The sequence below is a fragment of the Chenopodium album genome, chromosome 9 (genome assembly GCF_948465745.1).
Source record: "Chenopodium album chromosome 9, dcCheAlbu1.1, whole genome shotgun sequence".
Taxonomy (NCBI): Eukaryota; Viridiplantae; Streptophyta; class Magnoliopsida; order Caryophyllales; family Amaranthaceae; genus Chenopodium; species Chenopodium album.
Genome location: NC_137842.1, coordinates 1,191,337 through 1,214,107, shown reverse-complemented (window position 1 = coordinate 1,214,107; position 22,771 = coordinate 1,191,337). Strand labels below are relative to the sequence as shown.

Sequence of the window (22,771 nt, the reverse complement as noted above, 5' to 3'; positions counted from 1 at the left end):
CCACTCCAGCCACCGCAAGTCCGCAACCGTCTCACGCAATGCCCAGTTGCCCACAATTCCGCCTGTCCGACGACTCCAGCACCTTGACGACGACCTACAGAACTTCGCCTACCCGGCACCCCCGCCATGATCCCCACCCCAGCCCCCGCAACCAGCTCACGCACCAACATGACACATCACCATAGCCACCAAAATCGACCATGGAAACCCAAAATTAAACCCGACTATGGAAACCCTTCACCCTCAAACGGCCGAAATCGACCATGGAAATCCAGAATGGTCGATTTCTATGGCCGATTTCGTCGTTTCAAGGGTGGAGGATATGAGTGGTTTTGCGCGGTGGTCATGCTGTTATCAAAGCTCGTGCTCGATGTTGGTTTTTGGGGTCGGGGCAGTTTGTGTGGGTGGTTTTGGGGGTCGGCGATGGGTTAGGTGGGGTGTTAAAGGGCCGGCCGACCAATATTTGGTGGTTTATGTGGTGGCCGGCCGTTTTCCGGCGAGATAAGGGGAGGAACTAGGGTTTGGCGGTGGCGGTGGTGAGGGTGGCTGGGAAAAATTTGGGGGTTTTGTTTTTAATTTTTTGTTTTTTTTTTTTTTAATTTTTATGAATTAAGATAAATGGACCAATTATATCATGACATGTGTCATGATTAACCCCTAATGACTAACGGAGTTAACGGCCGTTGGTCATTAATGGCACTCGGTGAATTTTTATAAAACTGAGTGGCATTTGGTGAATTTTGAAAAGTCTGATGGCATTTGGTGAATTTTTAAAGTGCTCAGTGGCATTTGGTGAAATAGCCGTTTAATTAATGCTTACTTTTCTCCAGATTTTTTTTGATGTTCTTCTCCGAAGCTATTTCCTTCATACTGCAATAAAAAAAATGAAATATTTCATACTCAAAATTCAAAATGTACTTGTTCAAATTACTAGTTTTAAAACTAAAAATAGTAAATGTTCCTGTAACATAATTGCAACAATAAATTATAAAAATTAGGGTTTATACTCTTTTTGGAATTAAATATGAACAAAATCACTTACTCCTTTGAATTTCGACCTTGATTTGTTGAATTATGTAGCAATTGAACAACTTTTTTGGATAATTTGTCGCAAAGTTTGTTGAAAATTTTGGATTAGAAAATGGGTGTAGAGAGAGAAAATGCAGAAAATGGGTGAGGAGAGAGAAAGTGAAAAAAGATAAATGGTGGTTTGATTTTTACTGTACAATTGCAGAAAGTGGATATATGAGGGAGATTGTTAAACGCATCGTTTAGAGGGGGGTGTAGGGTGTGGTACCTACACTAGGGTCTAGTGTATACCAATTAAACCGAACCCTTAATCAACGAATTAAATTCCTTTAACTCGATCTTGGGCTTTGAATATCCGGTCATAAAATACGATCCGACTCTAATGTCTTCGTATTGGCTCAATAAGCTCATAAATTATCATAAATCTGCAAATTCCTACAAAATAATACCAACTCTACAAAAACACTAGAAAACGTATATTAGTAATAAAAATAGCTCCGCAGAGCTCAAATAAGCACAAATATGACCGTGGGACGCGGAATAAAAATATATATAAAATAGATTCATCAGTTACTAGTTGATTTAAATTATTGTATATTGATATTAGTCTTCCTCCTAATCGTTGGGTATTAGTGAGGGGTGTGCACACTAGGGACATTCTGTTTTATCTTATGGCCATTTGGGGTTATGTGCGACCCTCTGTAAAGTAGGTGGTGACAGGGACTAGTCTCGACTTACTAGCGTTCTCTTTCCCTTTCTTAACTGAAGTAATGGTTGAGTATTATAATGGCTATGAGACTATATTATGTATAAAATGTTTTCAAAATAAAATTATTTATTTTACGGGATGAAGTAGGAATTACTCAGATTATCTGATTTTGGGAGTTTTCTCTCTTTTTTTGTTTCTGATTATTTTGCAGGTTGGTAAGAGGGTACTCGGTTACATGTGAGGAGACGTTAGAATAATCACGTAGCTAAGACAATTTAGTTTCATTCTGAACTTATTTATTTTCCTTTTAACTATTTTTTTTTTAAAAAATAATTTGCAGTTTTGATGTACTGACTATTTTATTTTTCCACCACTTAGACCACTTAGTTCATTAAATTGCATTTCATTTTGCTTTGCATTTATTTTCTACGGAAAATAAGTGTAGCAATAACACTCCTAGGGTTCGATGGCTGGGTTTTGAAAGTTTAAAAGGTTACTCTTATTGTTTTAAAAAGACTCGAATTTTGGGGTGTTACACACATAAGGTTGAATTAACCCTGAAGTTGACACCAAAGTACAAATATGTGCATTACCATTTATAACAATATTTGACCAAAGTACAAATATGTGCATTACCACACTTGTCAAACATTGTTATAAATGGTAATGTACATGTTTTCTAATTTTTGTACTCCCTATGTTTTAAATTACTCGCAACATTTGGACTTTTTGCACTATTAACATATTTCACTTTGACCATCTTTTTTTAGCTATTATATAAAAGTCAATGTAATCATATAAGATATTGTTGGGTCTATTTTAATGTGTAGTTTCTTAATATAAAATTTTAATAGCTTTTATAAATATATAACAAAAGATATTGTCGATCAAACATGTACATTGACAAGCATGTCCAGTCAAAATGTTGCAAATAAACTGGGACAGAGGGAGTAACTATTAAAATAATGTTTATCATGTATAAATTTTCTTTTCTTCAAATTTAAAGCATTGGTTACTAATTAATCAATTTCCTTTATTATTATTTTTTTTTTATTAGTAATTGAGTTAGAATAGTATTTGATCTTTTTTCCAACTACTTTTTTATAAAAAAAAAAAAAAAAAAAACCGTGTATAATTATTGCAAAAGTTACACCAAAGCTAAAATACTATGAATTCGTACAAACAAGTTCATCATTAATTGGAACCTTTAGTTGAAATATCAAAATTGCATTAATTGCCTTGAAAAGGCATAATGGGTAGTTCAAATTAGGACACCAGTATTTTACTCCCATTATTAAAGATTAAATATAGACTTAATATTGGAATATCAACAAAAGTAGAAATTATTATTGTTATTATTTTTTACTTTTTAAAATAGTCAAAACAAAATATAAGGGATCAATGAACAAATGGAAAAAAAAAAGAAAAGAATTCAAACACCTAAAAATCAAACTAACAATATTTAAAAAGTGGAGACGACAAAAGTGACACAACATGAATCAAACACAAAAAATAATGTTATTGTTAAAATTTTACAACACAATTAAGTATACGGTAAATAAAACACGACGAGGTGATTTAAACGCATCAAATTAGTGTTAAAATTCTCAATACAAAACTATCACGACTTAACAATACATAAAATATAAAACGTTGAGTATAAGACATATTTGGATTGGTCCAACAACATGATTTTAGAGCCAGCATGACACAAAAATCACATATTCAAATCTCATCCACCCTCTATTATTAAGCACGTGAAATATTAAGCAATTATATAAATATACTGAATGAGGCAAGAGTTTTTCATGTACCACGACAATATGACAAATATAATAATACATATGTTTGCAACTCAATGAAAATGGGGGATTACTTTTGATGGATTAATATGACTCCCGCAATCGAACGTACTTTCTTAACAAGCTGAAATTGGCTCCCTTATTCACTTGGGAATTCCTTCCACCATGACACTACACAACACATTTGCAACTTCAAATAGTTTTTTTATACGGTAAAATACGGGGGATCCCCCTACCCTATCACATGATTGAGGGAATGAGGATCTAACCGCCAACCATTTGGGGGTGGAGGGACTAACCATCCCTCTAACTCCAGAATAGACGAGAATTACTTTTAATGGGATATTACGACTTTGGCGGTTGGATGTACTCCTTGAAGCAAGTTGAAATTTAGCTCCTTCGGCAACATAACTTTCATTTTTGGCATAATGACTAGTTGCTCAAGTGCAATGGAATTTCTGAGCAAATATATCGCAAACTCCATTTCTTTCCACATTTGACTATAGCTTTCGATAGTAACTTTTTTCAATTGGAAAAGTGGGCGGTCCGGATACTGTCTTATGGGGCTCCGTTTCATTACAAAGCGATACTTCATCTAAAATCCGTAAAAAAAAAAAAAATTAAAATGTGAACAAAGAGAGTAACAAGTTTGTAATAGATATAAACACCATCTTTAGCAACATACTTTGTCCGTTTTTTTTAAAATGCATCACTTTGATTTTTGCACTATTCACCTCTTTAAAATAAATAAATGTTATTATATACTCTCATTGTTTTAATAAGTGTTACAGTTGACCGGCATATAGTTTTAGGCAATTTAATTGACTTAAATTAAATAAGAGATAAGTGAGATAGTTGGAGTATTAAAAAATTGTAAAAGAAAAATAATGGGGTTACTAGTTTATTGAAAAGTAATGAATGTAAGAGGAAATATATAATAAAAAAGTAGTACTGGATTTGAGTGAGACCATTAGAGGAGAGAGATATAATATTTAAAGGCAGTTTTTTACAAAAAAAAAAAAAAAAAAAAAAAAAAGAAATGTAACAATTATTAAAACACGGTCGAATTTGGTAAGTGTAACACTTATTAAAACACTGGGAGAGTAATACTCATTAGATTAGTCCTATAATATATTTTTATTATAATTTTCACTTAACAATAAAAGATATTAAAAGTCAAAAGTGTGTCTCGCCAAATATGCCGATCAATCTTATACAAATAAAAAATACAGAGGGAAATAGTACATTGACAAGTAGGGATGATCAAGAATTGACCCGGTCCAAGATTTTTGGCAATTTTGGGTTTTTAATCTGATCTCTGGGCACCTTATTTTCAATTCAGTTCAATCCTAATAAGTTAAATTCAGTTCTTAATTTCCTTCTCCCAAATTCCCTCTGTCCGACATTACATTACTTGCAACATTTTGACTAGACACGCTTGTCGATGCACAAGATTGATCATCAATATCTTTAATTATATATTTATATAAGCTATAAAAAGTTTATAATAAAAATTTACATAAAAATATATCCAGCAACATCTTACATGACTATATTGGCTTTCCTACAATAACTAAAAAAGATGTCAAAGTGAAATGTATAAATAGTGCAAAAAGTCAAAACGTTGCGAGTTAAAAACCTCAACCTCAGTCATACAGTTTTTTATATTAATTTTTAAATACTTGGTTTACCGGTACATATATACCTCTTTATAAATAACCCTAGTTTAATTTTTTTTAGTGGTCGTTTGATTCCTACTTCTCATCCTCCCTGCATTTTCTCATTTCATCACTAGTTTTTTATGTGCTTTGGGGAGTGGTGTCACTTTTTTTTTTTAATCAAGGTATCATACAATTCTTAAATAGCCAAGAAAAAAGAGATTTATAATCAGCATGGATTCTGAGATTTTAGACGAAGTCAATAATGACTAACCTCTATATGTAATTCCTCAAGGATGGGAGAAGCATGTAAGAAATCAGTTATAGTGAAAAGATCAAAAACTACAGGAACGCGTAAACGTAAATGCAGCTTCTTCAGACTATGCGTAACAATGCTTGCAAGCGTTGGTGGTACCTGAAGATATACAAGTATACGACAAACATGTTAGTACTTGCCAGAAAAAAGATATGGAATACGTACTTAAAGTGATATGGAATATATCCTACAAAAACTCAAAACTTTTTCACCAACCTCATTGTTTAACCTAAGAAATAAGTGCTGAAGCTTAGGAGCGTTTCTGGTGAGGTGATGAACAAACTTAGATGAGCAGCAGCTGTCTCTTTCACAAAAAATCCGCAAATACACTTCCCTCAAACAAGGGAGTTGGGAAAATGTGATTTTATCACAGCATTTATTAGTATAATCAAAGATCTCAAGATAAGGACAATCGAGGTAAAGGGCTGAGAGTAAATCAAAAACCAATTTCTTTAAATAGGGAAGTTTAACATTTAAACAGACATGGTATTGGTCGGTTGGATATATTGAAATGATGGTTAGTGATGTGAGATTCAAAGCAACAGACAAGATATGATCCATATCACTCTTAAGCAAAGTGACATTCCTCAACTCGAGTGTAGTTAATCGAGTGAGCCAACTTTTACATCCACTTTTACACCCTGAACAAAGAGGTAGCTGGCAAAATTTTAGGCGTAAATGCTTCAAACAGGATGCCTCAGAGTGGAAAAGATGACAAGATAAAACATACTTTGGATGTTTCCGAGTGCGCGAATAAAGTAAGTTGAGGTCCAATTCCTCAACTCTCTTTTCGGTAACACTAGCAATCCACCCATCAATATCTGAATCATATTCTTTTGGAAAGTAAAAGTTGAGCTTGAATTTACTTATTTTTTGTGCTTTCCATATCTCTAGAAACTGATTAACAACTTTGACAAACTCAAAGTCATTACTATCATTTATTCCTAACACACTTAAAGAATTAAACTCAAGGTCAAGGGTGGAACGGAAATCGGGAAGGTATTTCCACCTAGGTGACAATGACCTTGTTCTAACAGCATCTGTTATAGGCAAGAAAGAAAGGAGGTGAATAAGAATGTCCTCTGGTAATTTGCTTATGTAATCCTCCATTTGATCGATCTTGTTACCTTCAATCCAATAAAAGACTTTAAACTTGTTAGGTTTTGTTAACAAAAACCACAACACCGACAACAACGAAAACAGCAGCAACACCAACAACAGCGAAAACAGCAGCAACAACAACAACAATTTAATTGTCAATTCATTGTTCTAATATATCATTAGACGATTCTGCAACACCTTAGAAATCAAATTAAAAACCAAATTTGATTCAACAATCAAACGCCTCCAATTTCATGATTTTATCATAAACCCTAAATATATTTTTATTTTGTAACGGGATAATCGAACCCTAAATTGAGTATGCTGAGAATTAAATCAACAGCCCAAAATTGTGAAATAGAAACTCGATTTTTTTTTAAAAAAAACCAACACTTACCTCAGAAGCTTCTTCAAAGGAAGATCGAAATTCAGAATTCGCCTCTCGATGGATGAGGAGGAGCGCTACACTATGGAAAACTGATAATGAGATTTTTATAACAAACAAAAGATATTTATTTTGGTCGTGGTCAGAGTGTGCTTTATTCTATTCAAATTCAAATTTTATAATTTGGAAAGTTTTTTTTTTTTTAAGAGATTATTTAAAAGTTTTTTATCCCTAAAAAAAAAATTTTAAAAATAAATAACAAAAAATTATGAGTTTTTTATATACTACGTATTTTATTTTTTGAGGGGATATAAGTTTTTTATATAGTAACCCTTAATTTCGCTTTTCTACGTTGTGGCCAACACAATGACGTATACCACTTTCTACCCTATAATCGCAAATACATTTTGTTTCCATATGGTAACCTTGCTGTTATCCAACCGTTTAAAATTCCGTTAGTGGGGCCCATTATCAGATTATTAATGATTTTTTATCGATTTGTGCATTGAAAAAATGTTCGTTAAAGGTTTTGAGGGCTATTTTGGGCCTTAAGGAACCATATTAAACTCAGATTTCACAAAAAAAAATAACATAAATGCCTCGTTTTGCGTATTAGAACGTAAACACGTAAATCGAGACATTTCTTAATAAGTATAATAAGACATTTAAGTTATTTTTTTGCCAGATCTGAGTTCAATTTGGCCTCTAAAGCCCTATTAGCCCCAAAAACCTTAAACGAAACATTTTTCAACGCGCAAATCGATAAAAAAATTATAAATAGAGAGTGAGCCCCACTAACGGAATTTTTTAACGGCAAGATAACGACAATGTTACGTATGGATACAAAATGTATATTGGGGTTACAGTATGGAAAGTGATATATATTGAGGCACAACGTAAAAAAGTGAAAATAACAGCGTTCTGTTAAATATGGAATAGAAAATAAAGAGAGATGAGGGAAGATTGTTACGTTGTATTTCATATTCCATCTAGTACGGGATATATATAATGTACATTTCCTAGGGTTCCATCAATGGATAAGACCAAATACCCAACTCTAGAATATTCTAGATTGTACATGGGATAATAGTCATCCATATTTAGATATTATCATAACACTCCCCCTTGGATGACTATATATTGAATAAAACAATAACTAACATTTACTACAAAACCTGTACAAAATAATACACTATAATGCGCATAAGATGCTGCCTCGTTAAAAACCTTACCAGGAAAACCCAGTGGGAAAAAACCATGGTTAAGGAAAAAAGAGTGCAGCGCGCATTAACTCCCCCTCATGACTACATCACTTGAGATCTTTAAGACGACACAATCCAATGCCGTAAGCTTACTTTTTGAATGTTGCTGTCGGAAGAGCCTTAGTAAATAAGTCTGCTAAATTCTCACTTGAACGAATCTGCAATACATTTATATCTCCATTCTTCTGAAGATCATGAGTGAAGAAAAATTTGGGTAAGATGTGCTTTGTTCTGTCGCCTTTGATGTATCCTTCCTTAAGTTGAGCAATACAAGCAGCGTTATCCTCATATAAAGTTGTTGGTGCCTCTTTCCCAGATGATAAACCACAAACTTCTTTTATATGTTGAACTACCGACCTTAACCATACACATTCACGACTAGCCTCGTGAATTGCTAAAATAATCTCATAATGATTGGAAGAAGTAGCTGCAATGGTTTGTTTCATGGAACGCCAAGAAATGGCAGTACCACCATATGTGAACACATATCCAGTTTGTGACCGACCATTATGAGGATCAGATAAATAACCTGCATCTGCAAAACCAATCAAATTTTCTTTGGACAACTTTGGGAAAAATAAACCCATATCCTTCGTACCTTGAAGGTAACGAAGTAAATGTTTAATCCCATTCCAATGCCTTCGGGTTGGACATGAACTAAACCTTGCTAATAAATTAACTGAAAATGATATATCAGGTCGTGTATGACTTGCAAGGTACATTAGTGCTCCAATTGCACTAAGATACGGTACTTCAGGACCAAGAATTTCTTCATCATTTTCCCGAGGTCGGAATGGATCTTTCTCTACTTCAAGTGATCTTACAACCATAGGGCTGCTCAATGGATGTGCTGTATCCAAAGAAAATCTTTTAAGAACCTTTTCTATGTATGTTGATTGATGCACAAGGATTCCATTCTCTAGGTGCTCTATTTGTAACCCCAAGCAGAATTTTGTCTTTCCTAGATCTTTCATTTCGAACTCTTTCTTTAAATAATTGAAAGTCACTGAAATCTCTTCAGGAGTTCCAATGATATTCAAATCATCAACATACACTGCAATTATAACAAATCCTGATCCAAATTTCTTTATAAAAATACATGGGCTGATAGGATCATTCTTATAACCTTCTTTCTACAAATACTCACTTAGACGGTTATACCACATACGCCCAGATTGTTTCAATCCATAAAGAGATTTGTTCAATTTAATACAAAAATGTTCTCGAGAACTAGATTTTGCTGCTTCCGGCAGCTTGAATCCTTCTGGAGCTTCATGTAAATGTCATTATCCAGTGGGCCATATAAATAAGCTGTGACTACATCCATCAAACGTAAGTCAAGTCCTTCTCTTATTGCCAGACTAATCAAAAATCTAAAAGTAGTTGCATCCACCACAGGAGAATATGTCTCCTCATAATCAATACCAGGTCTTTATGAGAATCCTTGTGCAACTAAGCGTGCCTTATATATTACAACTTCACCCTTTTCATTTCTCTTTCGCACAAAGACCCATTTATATCCCACTGGCTTTACACCTTCAGGTGTACGGACTACTGGTCCGAATACTTCTCTTTTTCCAAGAGATGTTAATTCTGCTTCAATTGCTTCTTTCCATTTTGGCCAATCATTTCTTTGTCTACATTCTTCAATAGATTTTGGTTCATGATCCTCATTATTATCCATAACATCTAATGCTACATTGCATGCAAAAACATCATCGACGTCGATTTGATTTCGGTTCCATGTAATTCCAGACATGATATAATTTATTGAAATTTCTTCATTATCAGGTACCTGAATTTCTTCTTGTATCATGTCTAAAGTCTCTTCTGGAGATCCTTCGGAAATTGTTTCTTCAATTTGACCATCATCAATCAATGCTCCTTTTCTTTTCCGAGGATTCTTATCTTTGGAACCTATTGGTCTTCCACGTTTTTGGCGTGGTTTAGACTCATTAACAATTTTATTTTGTCCTTCCGGGACATCTATTTTAAATGGAGCATTAACAGCTGGAATATGCGACTTGGTCACTCTTTTTGGGTCAGCAAACAAGTCTGGCAATTGATTCGCTAAATTTTGTAAATGAATTATCTTTTGAACTTCCAGTTCACATTGTTTAGTTCGAGGATCAAGATAGGATAATGATAATTCATTCCATTTAATTTCATTTTCCAGCTCTCTCTTTTCTCCCCCTAATGTTGGGAAAAGTGACTCGTTAAAATGACAATCTGCAAAACGAGCCGTAAATAAATCCCCTGTTGTAGGCTCAAGATATTTAATTATTGACGGGGATTCAAACCCAACATATATCCCCATCCTCCTTTGAGGACCCATCTTAGTGCGTTGTGGTGGAGCTATTGGAACATAAACCGCACATCCAAAAATTCTTAGATGGGAAATATTTGGTTCCTGACCATAAACCAATTGTAATGGGGAGAACTTGTGATAACTTGTTGGCCTAATGCGAATTAGTGCTGTTGCATGTAATATAGCATGTCCCCAAGCAGAAATTGGGAGATTGGATTTCATAAGCAATGGTCTAGCAATTAACTGAATACGATTTATTAATGACTCTGCTAGACCGTTTTGTGTATGAACATGTGCTATAGGATGTTCAACATTTATCCCAATGGACATGCAATAATCATTAAAAGCTTGAGATGTAAATTCACCAGCATTGTCAAGCCGAATAGTCTTAATGGGAGTATCTGGAAAATGTGCCCGTAACTTAATCAATTGGGCAAGTAGTCTCGCAAACGCCAGGTTACGAGTTGATAACAAAGACACATGTGACCATCTAGTTGATGCATCAATTAAAACCATAAAATATCTAAATGGTCCACATGGGGGATGTATGGGCCCACAAATATCTCCTTGTATACGTTCCAGAAAACTAATTGATTCAAAATTAATTTTAGCTGGTGATGGGCGAATAATCAACTTGCCTTCCGAGCAAGCAGCACATGAAAAATTATTATGAAGAATCTGCTGGCCTTCAAAGAATGTCCACATGAATTCGTAATTATTTTTCGCATCATTATTGAACCGGGATGGCCTAACCGGTCATGCCAAACAACAAAATCATTAGTAAACTTCTGGTTTACTATAGCATGAGCTTCAATTACATTGATTTTTGTGTAGTACAAACCACTAGAGAATGTAGGTAGTTTCTCCAAAACATGTTTTGAGCCTTGAGTTATATTTGTGATTTGAAGGAATTCGTTATTTTCTTCATTGATTGTCTCAATATGATAACCATTATTGCGAATATCCTTAAAACTTAATAAATTTCTTTGAGACAATGGGGAGTATAAAGCATCAATTATTTTAATTTCAGTTCCCCAAGGCAACTTTATAGTGGCTCTTCCGGAGCCCTCAATGATATTTGTACTACCCGATATGGTACTTACATTAATCCTTTTCATCATCAAATGAGAGAAATATTTTTTATTTTTAAGTATTGCATGTGTAGTTGCACTGTCAGCAAGACATAATTCTTCACCATTCATAGCAAATTGAACTTGAGTAATATCCATGTTCTTCATGAAATAAAATACATGTCAAAATATTAAGCATAAAAATAAAGATGATAAAACAAATAAATCAATAAAAACACTCAAATAGTTCATAAATTTATAAAGCAAAAATCCGTATTACAACGAAAGAAATAAACTTAAATAAATTACTAGAATAAGCAAACATAAGTCTAATACTTAAAACTGACATAATACAATATAATTTTAATTATTCCCTTCTGGGGCAGTGAAGAAATCGGCAACTTCTAAATGAGTTGTACTGTCAAAATCAAAATTATTCCCGTCCGGGGAAGTAAGGAAATCACCAACATCAAATTGATTGGCATTGCCAAAATCAAAATCACCTTCACCATCTTCAAGAACAAGGTTTGCCTCAACTTTCTTTCCTTTCTTCAATGATTCTTGGTAAAGTTCAATAAGATGCTTTGGAGTTCTACAAACCCGAGACTAATGACCTTTTCCTCCACAACGGTAACATATATTGTTATCACTTTTCTCTTTTTCATCCCTACGTTCCCACTTCTGGTGGGAATGTGAGTTTGTGAAATGACCTCCACGACCTCTACCATATCCACGTCCACGACCCCAACCGCGCCATTGGCCACGACCACGACCACGACCTCTACCTCGACCACTACTGCTGGAATGGTCCCTGTTTTTAGTTTCTTTCCCGTTACGGGTTGTCACATTCGCTTCAGGGAATGGAGTAGAGCCAGTAGGACGTGATTCATGATTTTTCATTAACAACTCGTTATTTTGCTCAGCCACAAGAAGACAGGATATTAATTCAGAATATTTTTTAAAACCTTTTTCTCTATATTGTGTCTGCAGGACAATATTATTAGCATGGAAAGTGGAGTATGTCTTTTCAAGCATTTCTGCATCAGTTATATTTTCTCCACATAATTTCAATTGAGAAGTTATTTTAAACATAGCTGAGTTATATTCACTAACAGATTTAAAATCTTGCAATCTCAAATTTAACCATTCATAACGAGCTCTAGGGAGTATCACTGTTTTTTGGTGGTCATACCTTTCCTTTAGATTACTCCAAAGGATTTGTGGGTCTTTCACAGGTAAATATTCATTTTTGAGCCCTTCATGGAGGTGATGACGAAGAAAAATCATGGCTTTAGCCTTATCTTGAGGTGTTGCCTTATTAGCCTCTTTTATTGTTTCACCAAGCCCTTTAGCATCTAGGTGTATTTCAGCATCTAACACCCATGATAAATAATTCTTTCCGGTAATATCAAGGGCCACAAATTCGAGCTTGGCAAGGTTCGACATTTTTCACTATACAAAATAATATTAAAAGATAAGTATATATAAATAGTATTCAAAAATATGTATTAAACGTTATAATCATGCATAAATAAACCTGATACAAATCATGCATAAATAAGAACGAAATAGAAGGGGAGAATGTTAGCATGGAGAAAAATAAAAATGGAACCTTAAATTATATATCATGCTTTGTATTCGTTATATATGTTGATATTCCAATAAATAAGCATGCAAAAGTAGATAAATGTTAAATTATAATTGTTATGGGTTGCGATCATACTTACATGATAATAATAATATGGATTCTAGATAAATGTTTGGTAATCCTACTCAGTTGACTAGCAATGGTGCTGATAACGTGTTAAATATGGAATAGAAAATAAAGAGAGATGAGGGAAGATTGTTACGTTGTATTTCATATTCCATCTAGTACGGGATATATATAATGTACATTTCCTAGGGTTCCATCAATGGATAAGACCAAATACCCAACTCTAGAATATTCTAGATTGTACATGGGATAATAGTCATTCATATTTAGATATTATCATAACACGTTCATATATATAAAAAAAACCCTTTATTTATTAGCGATACATCAACAAGCAGGTGTTCCCTCAAAAAAAAAAAAAACAAAAACAAAAAAAATTATTTCGGTTACGTGGAGTGCCCGACTACGCGAATACTATTTAAATTTGGAAAAAAAAAATTGAAAAAAGAGAAAATTAGGACCGTCAAATTTTACTGAAGATATTTTACCAGGAAGGCAGGTTCTACCGAACTACATATAATGGCTATAAATAGCATAATATATTAATATGTTTTTTTTTTTAATCCAAATGAGGTTACAACGTACCAAGAAGAAAGGAAAAAACAATGAAAAACAGAACTAAAAAACCAAAGAAAAAAACATATAGCAAAACACGTAATTATGGAGGAATAAAGCGAGGTATAGACACCCCTCTTATGTCCTCCTCTAAAATACGACCAAAACCTTCCAGAGCATTATTGTAAAGTTCTAACTGAGAGTCCTGGACAACTTACATGTGGGTCATGTTTGGAATTTGGAGCCTGTCAAGTGAAGTATTGCATAAGAGCTGATGAACTTTTCTCTACATACTGTACATGGTATTTTATCTATGAAAATTTCTAGGTTCTTCCAAGTACCACTTAATATTTGGGCTTGTTGTTGCCTACCTACTCCTTCCTAGCTATTCAGACTCAAATCATTCAATGCTTCAATATTTAATTTATTGAGCCATGATGAATCCACACTTTGGAATATGACTTGATGAAGCTTACTTGGTGACACCCTCTATAATTGATTGTTTCTCCCTGTAGGCTCATCAGTATCCGAAGTTAAAGTCCAGACGAAAACTCAGAAAATAAATACTTTTTTTTCCTGGTAAATAGTTTACTCCTTCCTCTTCAAGAGGAGCAAGTGGAGGTGAAGATGCTCTTGCCCCAAAGAGACTAATTAGAAGGAAAAAAACCGGAGTCCAATCAGAGAAAACTAATTCAGGCAAAGATGCTCCTGCTCGATCAATAAGAACTGCTGGAAGCAATTTCCTTGAGCCACAACCTGAAAAAAATAAGGGAAAACTGGAATGGAAAGCGGATGAAAACGGAAGCATAAGCTGTCCATCTCTACAACATGGTGGTTGTCGTGTAATGCTGGATTTATACTCAATATTGTCTGATGGTTGGGTTTCAGGTTTGGTGAAGGAAGCGGAGGAGGTAGTAGCAAACTGGGGAAATGAGAATTCATTCCAAACTCCTAATGGGTGCTCATGTTCTGATTTCGTATGTAATGTTGAATATGGAAGTATTAAGAAGAAATGTGCTTCAAGAGAAGGCTCTGGTGACAATCATTTGTATTATCCAGATTCCAGGGATATTCAACATGGAGATCTTAAACACTTTCAGTGCCACTGGGCCCAAGGAGAACCAATAATTGTTAGGAGTGTTCTTGAAACTACCTCTGGCTTAAGTTGGGAACCTATGGTCATGTGGCGTGCTGTTCCCCAAATTCGAAACAATAATTATTCCCAGCTATTGGATGTTAATGCTATTGATTGCTTGGATTGGTGTGAGGTGATTGTTGTGTTTCTTATTGACTGTCGAAAAGTTATACTTAGTTTGGTTGATTTGAACTGGATGATGTTTGTCTTTCTTTACACTAATACATTGCCTTGCATTTGTATTTTCTTCTTCTTGATGATTTTTCTCTTTTTCAATGTCTAATTAATAGTAATTCCATTTTGTTTGTGCCCTGTCTTCCATTTTTGGGTTTCGTTTCTAGCTGTTGACAATGTTGTTACCTGATCCGCTATCCTCTGCAAACTGTAAAAGGCAGCATGAAAGTGGTAATTTTGTCCCAATTTAAAAAGTTAGGTAACAAACTTGCAAACCTTTTTTAATCTCAACGTAGTGAATCAGGTTGTAATAGTTGTCTTTTAATTACCTACCCCCCCACCCCCCCCCCCCCCCCCCCCCCCAAAAAAAAAAAAAAAAAAAAAAAAATTTACGCTAATGTAAGTTTATTGAGACGGAATAGGGTTTTAGTTACTACTGAACATATCTTGTTTGAGGTGTCTTGAATTTGTACTTAATGCTAATTATGTTCTATAGGTTAATATTTTGGTACATAATGCTGAAGTTGATGTGCCTATCCATAATCGTGAGGCTATTTCTGAATTGAAAAGGCAGCATTTTGCTCAGGATCAAAAAGAAATCTTTGGTGTTGAATCCAAAAACGTTGATGGGGTAGATGGGTCCGAGTTGAAGCAACTTCATGATGGTAGCAGGGTGGTAGAAGGTTCAGAACCTCATAGTGGAGGTGCTTTTTGGGACATATTCCGGAGAGAAGATGTTCCTAAGCTACAAGAATATTTGAGGAGACATTATAAGGAATTCAGACATATTCATTGTAATCCATTGAAGATTGTAAGGAGCAAAGATATAATTAGTGTGCACTTCCTCTTTTTATTTTTTATTTTTTTTTATTTTTTTTTTTATGTCTCCTTCATTAATTTCCTATTTTAAATCTCTCGTAATTTTTTTTTTTTTTAACTCTTCATGTTTCTCACTTTACACACCTTTGTTTTTTCCAACGTTTATTCAATTGATTCTTGCTATGCTCTATTTCCTTTTCAGACTGAATAGCCGACCCCAAATAATTTTGGGACTAAAGCTTTGTTTTTGTTATTGTCTCCAGTATCATTTTTATTGGAGGATGTCCCAGTTTCTCATGGTGAGAAACAAATTTTGTTTCTCACATGGCATTTTCGTAAATAAACCAACAACTTTATTCAACTGTGGAGCCCACAATAATGAAAAAGTTGTTGATTTATTCACGAAAATGCCCCCATGAGAAACAAATTTCGTTTCTCACCATGAGAAACAGGGAATTTCCCTTTTTATTGTATATTCAATATCAACTGTCAAAAGATGTTAATTTAAGTTGTCAGTAACAATGTTATTCCATTTGAGGCTCATTCTTGATGTGTCCTGTTTAAGCTTCATTGTCTACATGTTGTCAATGATTAGGTTGTTCATCCAATTTATGATCAGACATTTTACCTTACTGAGGAGCATAAAAGGAAGCTGAAGGAAGAATGTGGTAAGGTTCTCAATATTTACATGTGATGTCTCTCCTTGTTCCTGTTCATTCGGTCTGGAATTTGTAGATCACCTAGTGCCTACTCAAGTTGGGCTAATTTTAATGCTATATTGTAGGAATTGAGGCATGGACATTTGTTCAAAATCTTGGAGAAGCAGTCTTTATTCCAGCTGGCTGTCCTCATCAAGTTAGAAATTTGAAGGTAGTGTAATTTGTCTCAGTCTCAGGCTAGGTCCTATTTTGAATGATGTTTAGTACCTCCGTAGTTTATTTTTTGTTCAACTCTCTGTAGATATTTAAGAAAATTTTGGAAAAGATGATTGAGTGTAAGATAAAGTAAGAGGGTGTAAAAAGGTAGGTGGGTGTAAGATAAAGAAAAAGATGGTGTAGAAAGGTGCAAATATTGTGTGTAATAGTGGTATCATGGTAAAGATAGTATGCCAATAATAAAATTGAGTTAGTAGAATAATTTTTTTAAAAAAAATGAAATAAAGAAACCATAAACAGATACATGACTATTTTTATTTGATGGCTTTTCTCCAAAGACATCATACGGAGCCTCAAAGCCCTAGAAATCATGCACCAGCAAGTACAATTAGACCATTTACCAATGAGCACAAAAGACCACTCCTTCTATCAACTTAAATATAATTTGGTTAATCCTGCTTACAACATCTTTCATGTTAGCACATTTTTCCAAATTTCTGACAAGGCTCCTATTATCACATTGGGAGAGAAGCTGACCACTCCCCTCATTCCCTGCGCTCTATTTTTGATGGTTGGAAAGTTGCTGCAAAAAAACAAGATATTAAAGAGCAGAACTACAGACAAACTTAAGTTATCAGATGAACAAATCACACCTTGTTGAAGTTCCAACGCCCTTTACGGGGGGAAAAAATCTTTTCCTTTTCAACATTTAAGCTGAAACCAAGCCAGACTGAAATGTGTGAAAAATCCATCTATGGACAGTTGTTATTTCAATAAGTCATAAAACATAAATGGTTAAATATGCAATTAGAAATTTAGAAGGCACCTTAGGAGCGGGAAGGACACGGCCGTTGATTTGAGTAAACGAACTACAGATAGTGATTCCACAAGAATGAAGCATAGGTTCTCATAATTACTGACCTTCAGAGCCTACATCAATATTACAAATATAATAATGACCAGAGCTAATCAAAATACAAAAGTATCATCACTTATGCATAATGGGAACCTACATGAAAAAGTTCAAATCCTCAAGGAAAAGAGGAAGAATGAAAAACGAACTCTTTGACTTGCAATTGTGTTCTTTTTTTTTTAAGAAGAAATTGGTATTTAACCATCTAACTTTCGGCAATTCAAAAAACCCAACAACCTGAACCTCAAATTTGTCCATCTTAACATCTTCAAATCATCTAATTATTGTTTTCAGGCTAAATAATGAGTTCCCCACTAAAAAAAAGAATGACAGAGGAGGTTTGGATCGGCATATCATCAAACAAAAAATTTGGTGTGGCAATTTAAGCAAGGGATAATCAGCCATGGTAGCAAAACACCCATCACATTGCTGTCAAACCAAATGGTAGATTACCCAAAACAAGAAAAGCCCACAAAAACCAAACTGAAAATTAATTACAATTAAACAATTATTTATCATCACAGCCTTCAAGTAGTTCTCTGAGCATATATAAAAGTCACAAGCTTTTAATCACCATTGTAAGGTATTATTACATTTCAAGCTTGTAAATTATGGTTGGTTTTACATGCGCTCAGTGCACTAAAAATTGATGATCCTCTCACAATAGATAGTTACAATAGTAATCCTTTAATGTGCGTGAATCATGAATTTTTTACACAAGGTTTAATTTTTAGTGATCTCGATCAAGATTTAGACATGCAGTAAATATGGTAATTTATAATGACTCAGATAATTAACGACAAACCCTAGCTTTTGAAATGCAAAATTTGATAATTGAAAAACAAATAACCTCACAAGCTGCTTCAATGGAGGGGAAAGCTCAGATTTTTCCTTCAATGGAGGATCGGAGAAAACTTTGAAGTGAAAACAAGCAGGCCTGGCTTTTTTGACAAATAAAAAAAACACACACACACAAACCAAATTGAAATTACCAATAATGGTGCAAAATACTACGAAGAGCAAAAGAAATTGAAAAAATGAAGAGAGTGAAATACTGAAACTGCTCCAACTAAACAAAATGACCTAGAAAATTAAAACGTCAGATCAATAAAAAAACAATCATGCCCACATAAAATTAAATCCAAACTAAATCCAAAAAACCCACCAAAAAAAATAAAAAACAAAAATAAAAAGCAAAAAAATTCAACCCGAGGCAAGGTAGAACTCTGAGCCCAAACACTTCCATCAATACCCAGAATTGCAGCAGCAATAAGATAGTGGTCATTCAGAATAAATTGTAACTGTGAGCATAAATACAGCTGATTCCCCTCTTTTACAAAACGGTAATTCCCAGTTTATCTTTATGATTGCTCTAATTCACGCATCTAGACCCATACTCGTCATTTCACCCTAAATACTGAGGGATATTCATGTCAATTCATACGGATGACCTGTTATAAAAACAACCTTAGCTGTTTCAAATACCACATCATACGAGACAACTCACACACCCCGTTCCATCAACAGTAGTTTCTCTCCCAACTACCAGTACCGTTCCGTTTTTTACGTTTTCAATTTTGTAATGGATCCTCTTTGTTCATTGCATTTTCCCCTCTCACAATTGCAAGAATTGTGACTGCGGTTTCAATTGATTCCCCAATTAGTTGATTCCATCTGACCAATCAATTTTCAATTAAAACACCGTGTTCGACTACTCCTGGTTTTTCCCCAATAAGTCATTTGGATCTTTGGGGTTCAATCAGAATCAGTGTCGCCGTATACGAATACGAGGTTAGTTGGGATTTCACTACAAGAATGGGCGTATGAGATATCCTTTGGTGGTAACAACCCATGACAAAAGTCGGTGAAGCTTTGTCCTTGTGCTTGGTTTTTATTTACCCAGATCTATTTTCCCACAAAACTTGGTAAGCAAGAAATAATGTCCAACGCGTTCCTTTTCAAGATTTCCAGGCTTTTAATTTCAAGCTTCAAATTCAAGTAACACGCACTAGTAAATGCTCCATAACGGGGTTTAAAATTAGCTTGGCCTACGTGGGCCGAACTGGCACATGACTCCCCATCCTTGTCAAGCATTTGCTTACTTGGCTAAAAAGATTGACAATGTAAATCAATCATAAAGATCAACTGGGCAAGCCTCTTTACAAAATCCATGATTTGGTTTGTGGTAACCTACATAAATTAGGAGCTCATAAAAATATGCAATTGTAACTTAAGGAGCTATGTTACTTGGACTCGGGTACCCATGTCCGACACGAGTACGTGTCCAAGCATCTGACTTGGCTATTTTGTGAAGAAAAAAAAATCCATGATTTTGAACTAAAAGTGAAGTGTCTGGGTGTCATACCCAATTACCCATGTCCGAGTGTTGAGGATCCGACACGGGTACGTGAGGTGAAATGAAGAGTCCGAGTAACATAGTTAAGAAGATGATAGATCTAGAATCTATTACATGAATTTAATTTTTGTAGGCGTTGGTCATTTGATGCTAAACTCTATGGTTTTGATAAGTTTGTCCTTAATGCTTACATCAAATGATTTGTGGAATTCTGTTGTTCAGTCATGCATAAAGTGGCGCTTGACATGTATGTGATGCTAACCTCTATGGTTTTGATGAGTTTGTCCTTGATATTTACGTCAAATGATTTGTTGAATTCTGTTGTCCAGTCATGCATAAAAATGGCGCTTAATTTTGTTTCCCCTGAGAATGTTGGCCAGTGCATTCGCGTGGCTGGGGAGCTCCGAAATCTGCCACAAAACCACAAGGCCAAGAAGGATAAGTTGGAGGTATGTCTGTTACAGTTTGTGGTGTAATTGAAGTGATTTCGTATTTTCAGGTTGCACCAATTACCAATGAATACTATTCATATTGCTAGAAGGTTTAATTCTCTTCTTGATGCAGGTAAAGAAAATGATTCTTTATGCTGTAAAGAATGCAATTAGTAGCCTGAAGTAAGTCATTCTTAGTTAACCAGATCATTCTTCTTATAAATGACCGAACATTTTCCCTTTTTTTGGGACTATAGACAAATAACTGTTTTTCTCTGCCTTTGCTAGTATTGCTACACCTGACTTTAGAAACATTGTTTTGTAAGCATATACAGTCACGAGTACCTGAACTTAATAACTTTTCACTATTAGGGTAAACATCTTTAACTGCTTAGGATATCATGTTATTTTTGTACTTGACATGTGATGTGGTAAATGAAGTGCTTTCTTTAGATACCTTTATATCCCCCCTCCCCCTCCCCCTCCCTCTCTCTCTTGAGTCTCTTCTCCCTAAGCTAAGGTTTAGCAGACACCTTAGCTACACCCGACTCTGGAAGCATGTTTTGCAAGCATATACAATCATGTACTTCCTCCATCTTTTTTATTGCAACAATTGATTTTCATGCTTATTAATGCATAACATTGACAAAAATAGCATCAATTGCATTTTAAATAATATTATTAAACATTGATATTTGTAAGTTTATATCGGGATGAATCTAATAGAAACAACATGATTATGTTTTTCTTAACATAGAGATCATATTAGATGGTCTAATGTATGAATAATGTACAAAGTCTATTGTTGCAATAAATAAAAAATAAAATAAAATAATGTACAAAGTCTAATGTTGCAATAAATAAAGGACAAAGGAAACTTATAGTCATTAGTGCCTAGGAAATTATCCCAGTTTTTATTGTTTTAATGGACTGCAGTTGGAGAACTGATGATGTGATGTGGTTTTCTCACTTTTCTGGTTCTACAGGCCTGAAAAACAAAAGGATTGGTCAGACACTAGTGAAAAACATTTCCCTTCTCCTCGTAACCCCTTAGCCCTATAAACTAAGTACATGTGCATGCCGTGCTATACATACATCATGCAAGGCTGGTGTCTAGGATCAATTTTGCTTTGGATTTTGTAAAAGATCAATTACGGATGAAACCTGGCTATTTTGTAGGCTGGTATCTTGGATCACTTTTGCTTCCAAAGTTGTAAAAGATCAGTTTTACGGATGAAGTCTGGCTATTTTGGTTTGTTGGTTGATTGTGGACGAAGGCATTTCTACGTCTCTTCAACTTGATTGTTAAGTATATATTTTTACCTTTTTTTTTTCCCCCCCTCTTCTGTATAGCCATTATTTGAGTCAACTTTTCATAACTTTGACCACAAATCCCCATTAATCTATAAGATATCATAGTTATTGGAATCTTGTTGGATTCGTCTAGTTGTGTTTTATTAATATTAAGTTTTTATAATTTTTACGCTTTTAAATGGAGATATATACATTTTAATTCACGTTTCAAAAAATGAAAAGTAAAATGGGGCAAAAAAAAATTAGGGACGGAGGGAGCAGTAGACAAAATTGATAAGGTATATAGAAGTGGATTGTAGAAATTACAAGTATCGTTTACTATGCCTTTAAAAGTTTAAAATCATTAATTTAGCTACTCCCTCCGTTTTAAATACTTGCTCCACTTTCCTTTTTCGCCGTTTTTAAATATTTGCTCCATTTACTTATTTGGAAAGGTTTTACAATATTTAATTTATTTCTCTCACCTAGTTGACTCAATATAAATCATATTTTATTAATTTCATATTTTCTATCCTCCAATTTTCTTCACTAATTTTACTTTATACAATTTTTTTTTTATTCTTCCACTTACCCCACCACCTCCATATTTTATTACTTTCTTCAATTTCTTCTAAAACTCCGTGCATGGAGAAATGGAGTTATTTAAAAACGGAAGGAGTATTTATGAGCTATTTATTTACACAACTCTTTTCATTAACTCCAAAGCCATAACGGAATTTTATATGATTGAATAATGATCATTTATGGGATCCAAACAACATTATATGATTTCAAGATGCATCCCCTTCAATATTGAGGACTGAGATGAGGTTTATGCCATTTACAGTTTGCTACTCCACTAGCTT

General features: G+C 34.3%; 2 protein-coding genes and 1 long non-coding RNA gene across 4 annotated transcripts; 1 reads left to right on the top strand and 2 right to left on the bottom strand.

The window, feature by feature from the left end:
* Positions 1-816: 816 nt before the first annotated feature.
* LOC145559258 (F-box/LRR-repeat protein At5g02910-like) lies at positions 817-6,624 on the bottom strand. Its single transcript, XM_081620693.1, has 3 exons — positions 5,731-6,624; positions 5,473-5,613; positions 817-870 (listed from the first exon to the last, which is right to left on the bottom strand). The coding sequence occupies exons 1-3, from the start codon at positions 6,622-6,624 to the stop codon at positions 817-819; spliced, it is 1,089 nt and encodes a 362-aa protein (XP_081476819.1).
* Positions 6,625-13,396: 6,772 nt separating this feature from the next.
* On the top strand, positions 13,397-16,916 carry LOC145559256 (lysine-specific demethylase JMJ26-like). The gene is made up of 5 exons (XM_081620692.1): positions 13,397-13,441; positions 14,497-15,177; positions 15,715-16,029; positions 16,633-16,705; positions 16,822-16,916. Exons 1-5 carry the CDS (start codon positions 13,397-13,399, stop codon positions 16,914-16,916), a joined length of 1,209 nt encoding a protein of 402 aa, XP_081476818.1.
* A 302-nt stretch (positions 16,917-17,218) lies between these two features.
* Positions 17,219-19,174, bottom strand: LOC145559337 (uncharacterized). 2 transcript variants are annotated; one of them, XR_014092695.1, is made up of 4 exons: positions 18,676-19,174; positions 17,739-17,842; positions 17,566-17,626; positions 17,219-17,495 (listed from the first exon to the last, which is right to left on the bottom strand). It is a non-coding gene; the product is annotated as an uncharacterized LOC145559337 (long non-coding RNA). The 2 variants fall into 2 exon arrangements; XR_014092694.1 differs by lacking the exon at positions 18,676-19,174 and having other exon boundaries at positions 17,739-18,405.
* Positions 19,175-22,771: the final 3,597 nt, after the last annotated feature.

Bases quoted from the DNA above. Each gene is read 5' to 3' on its own strand.
- LOC145559258 (XM_081620693.1), bottom strand. From the start codon at position 6,624: ATGGAGGATTACATAAGCAAATTACCAGAGGACATTCTTATTCACCTC. The intron at 5,614-5,730 runs GTTGGTGAAAAA...GTATATCTTCAG, and splicing joins TTCTTAGGTTAAACAATGAG to GTACCACCAACGCTTGCAAG. The intron at 871-5,472 runs GTTAGTCATTAT...TTTTTATTGCAG, and splicing joins TTGAGGAATTACATATAGAG to TATGAAGGAAATAGCTTCGG.
- LOC145559256 (XM_081620692.1), top strand. From the start codon at position 13,397: ATGTTTGGTAATCCTACTCAGTTGACTAGCAATGGTGCTGATAAC. The intron at 13,442-14,496 runs GTGTTAAATATG...CCTGGTAAATAG, and splicing joins CTAGCAATGGTGCTGATAAC to TTTACTCCTTCCTCTTCAAG. The intron at 15,178-15,714 runs GTGATTGTTGTG...TATGTTCTATAG, and splicing joins ATTGCTTGGATTGGTGTGAG to GTTAATATTTTGGTACATAA.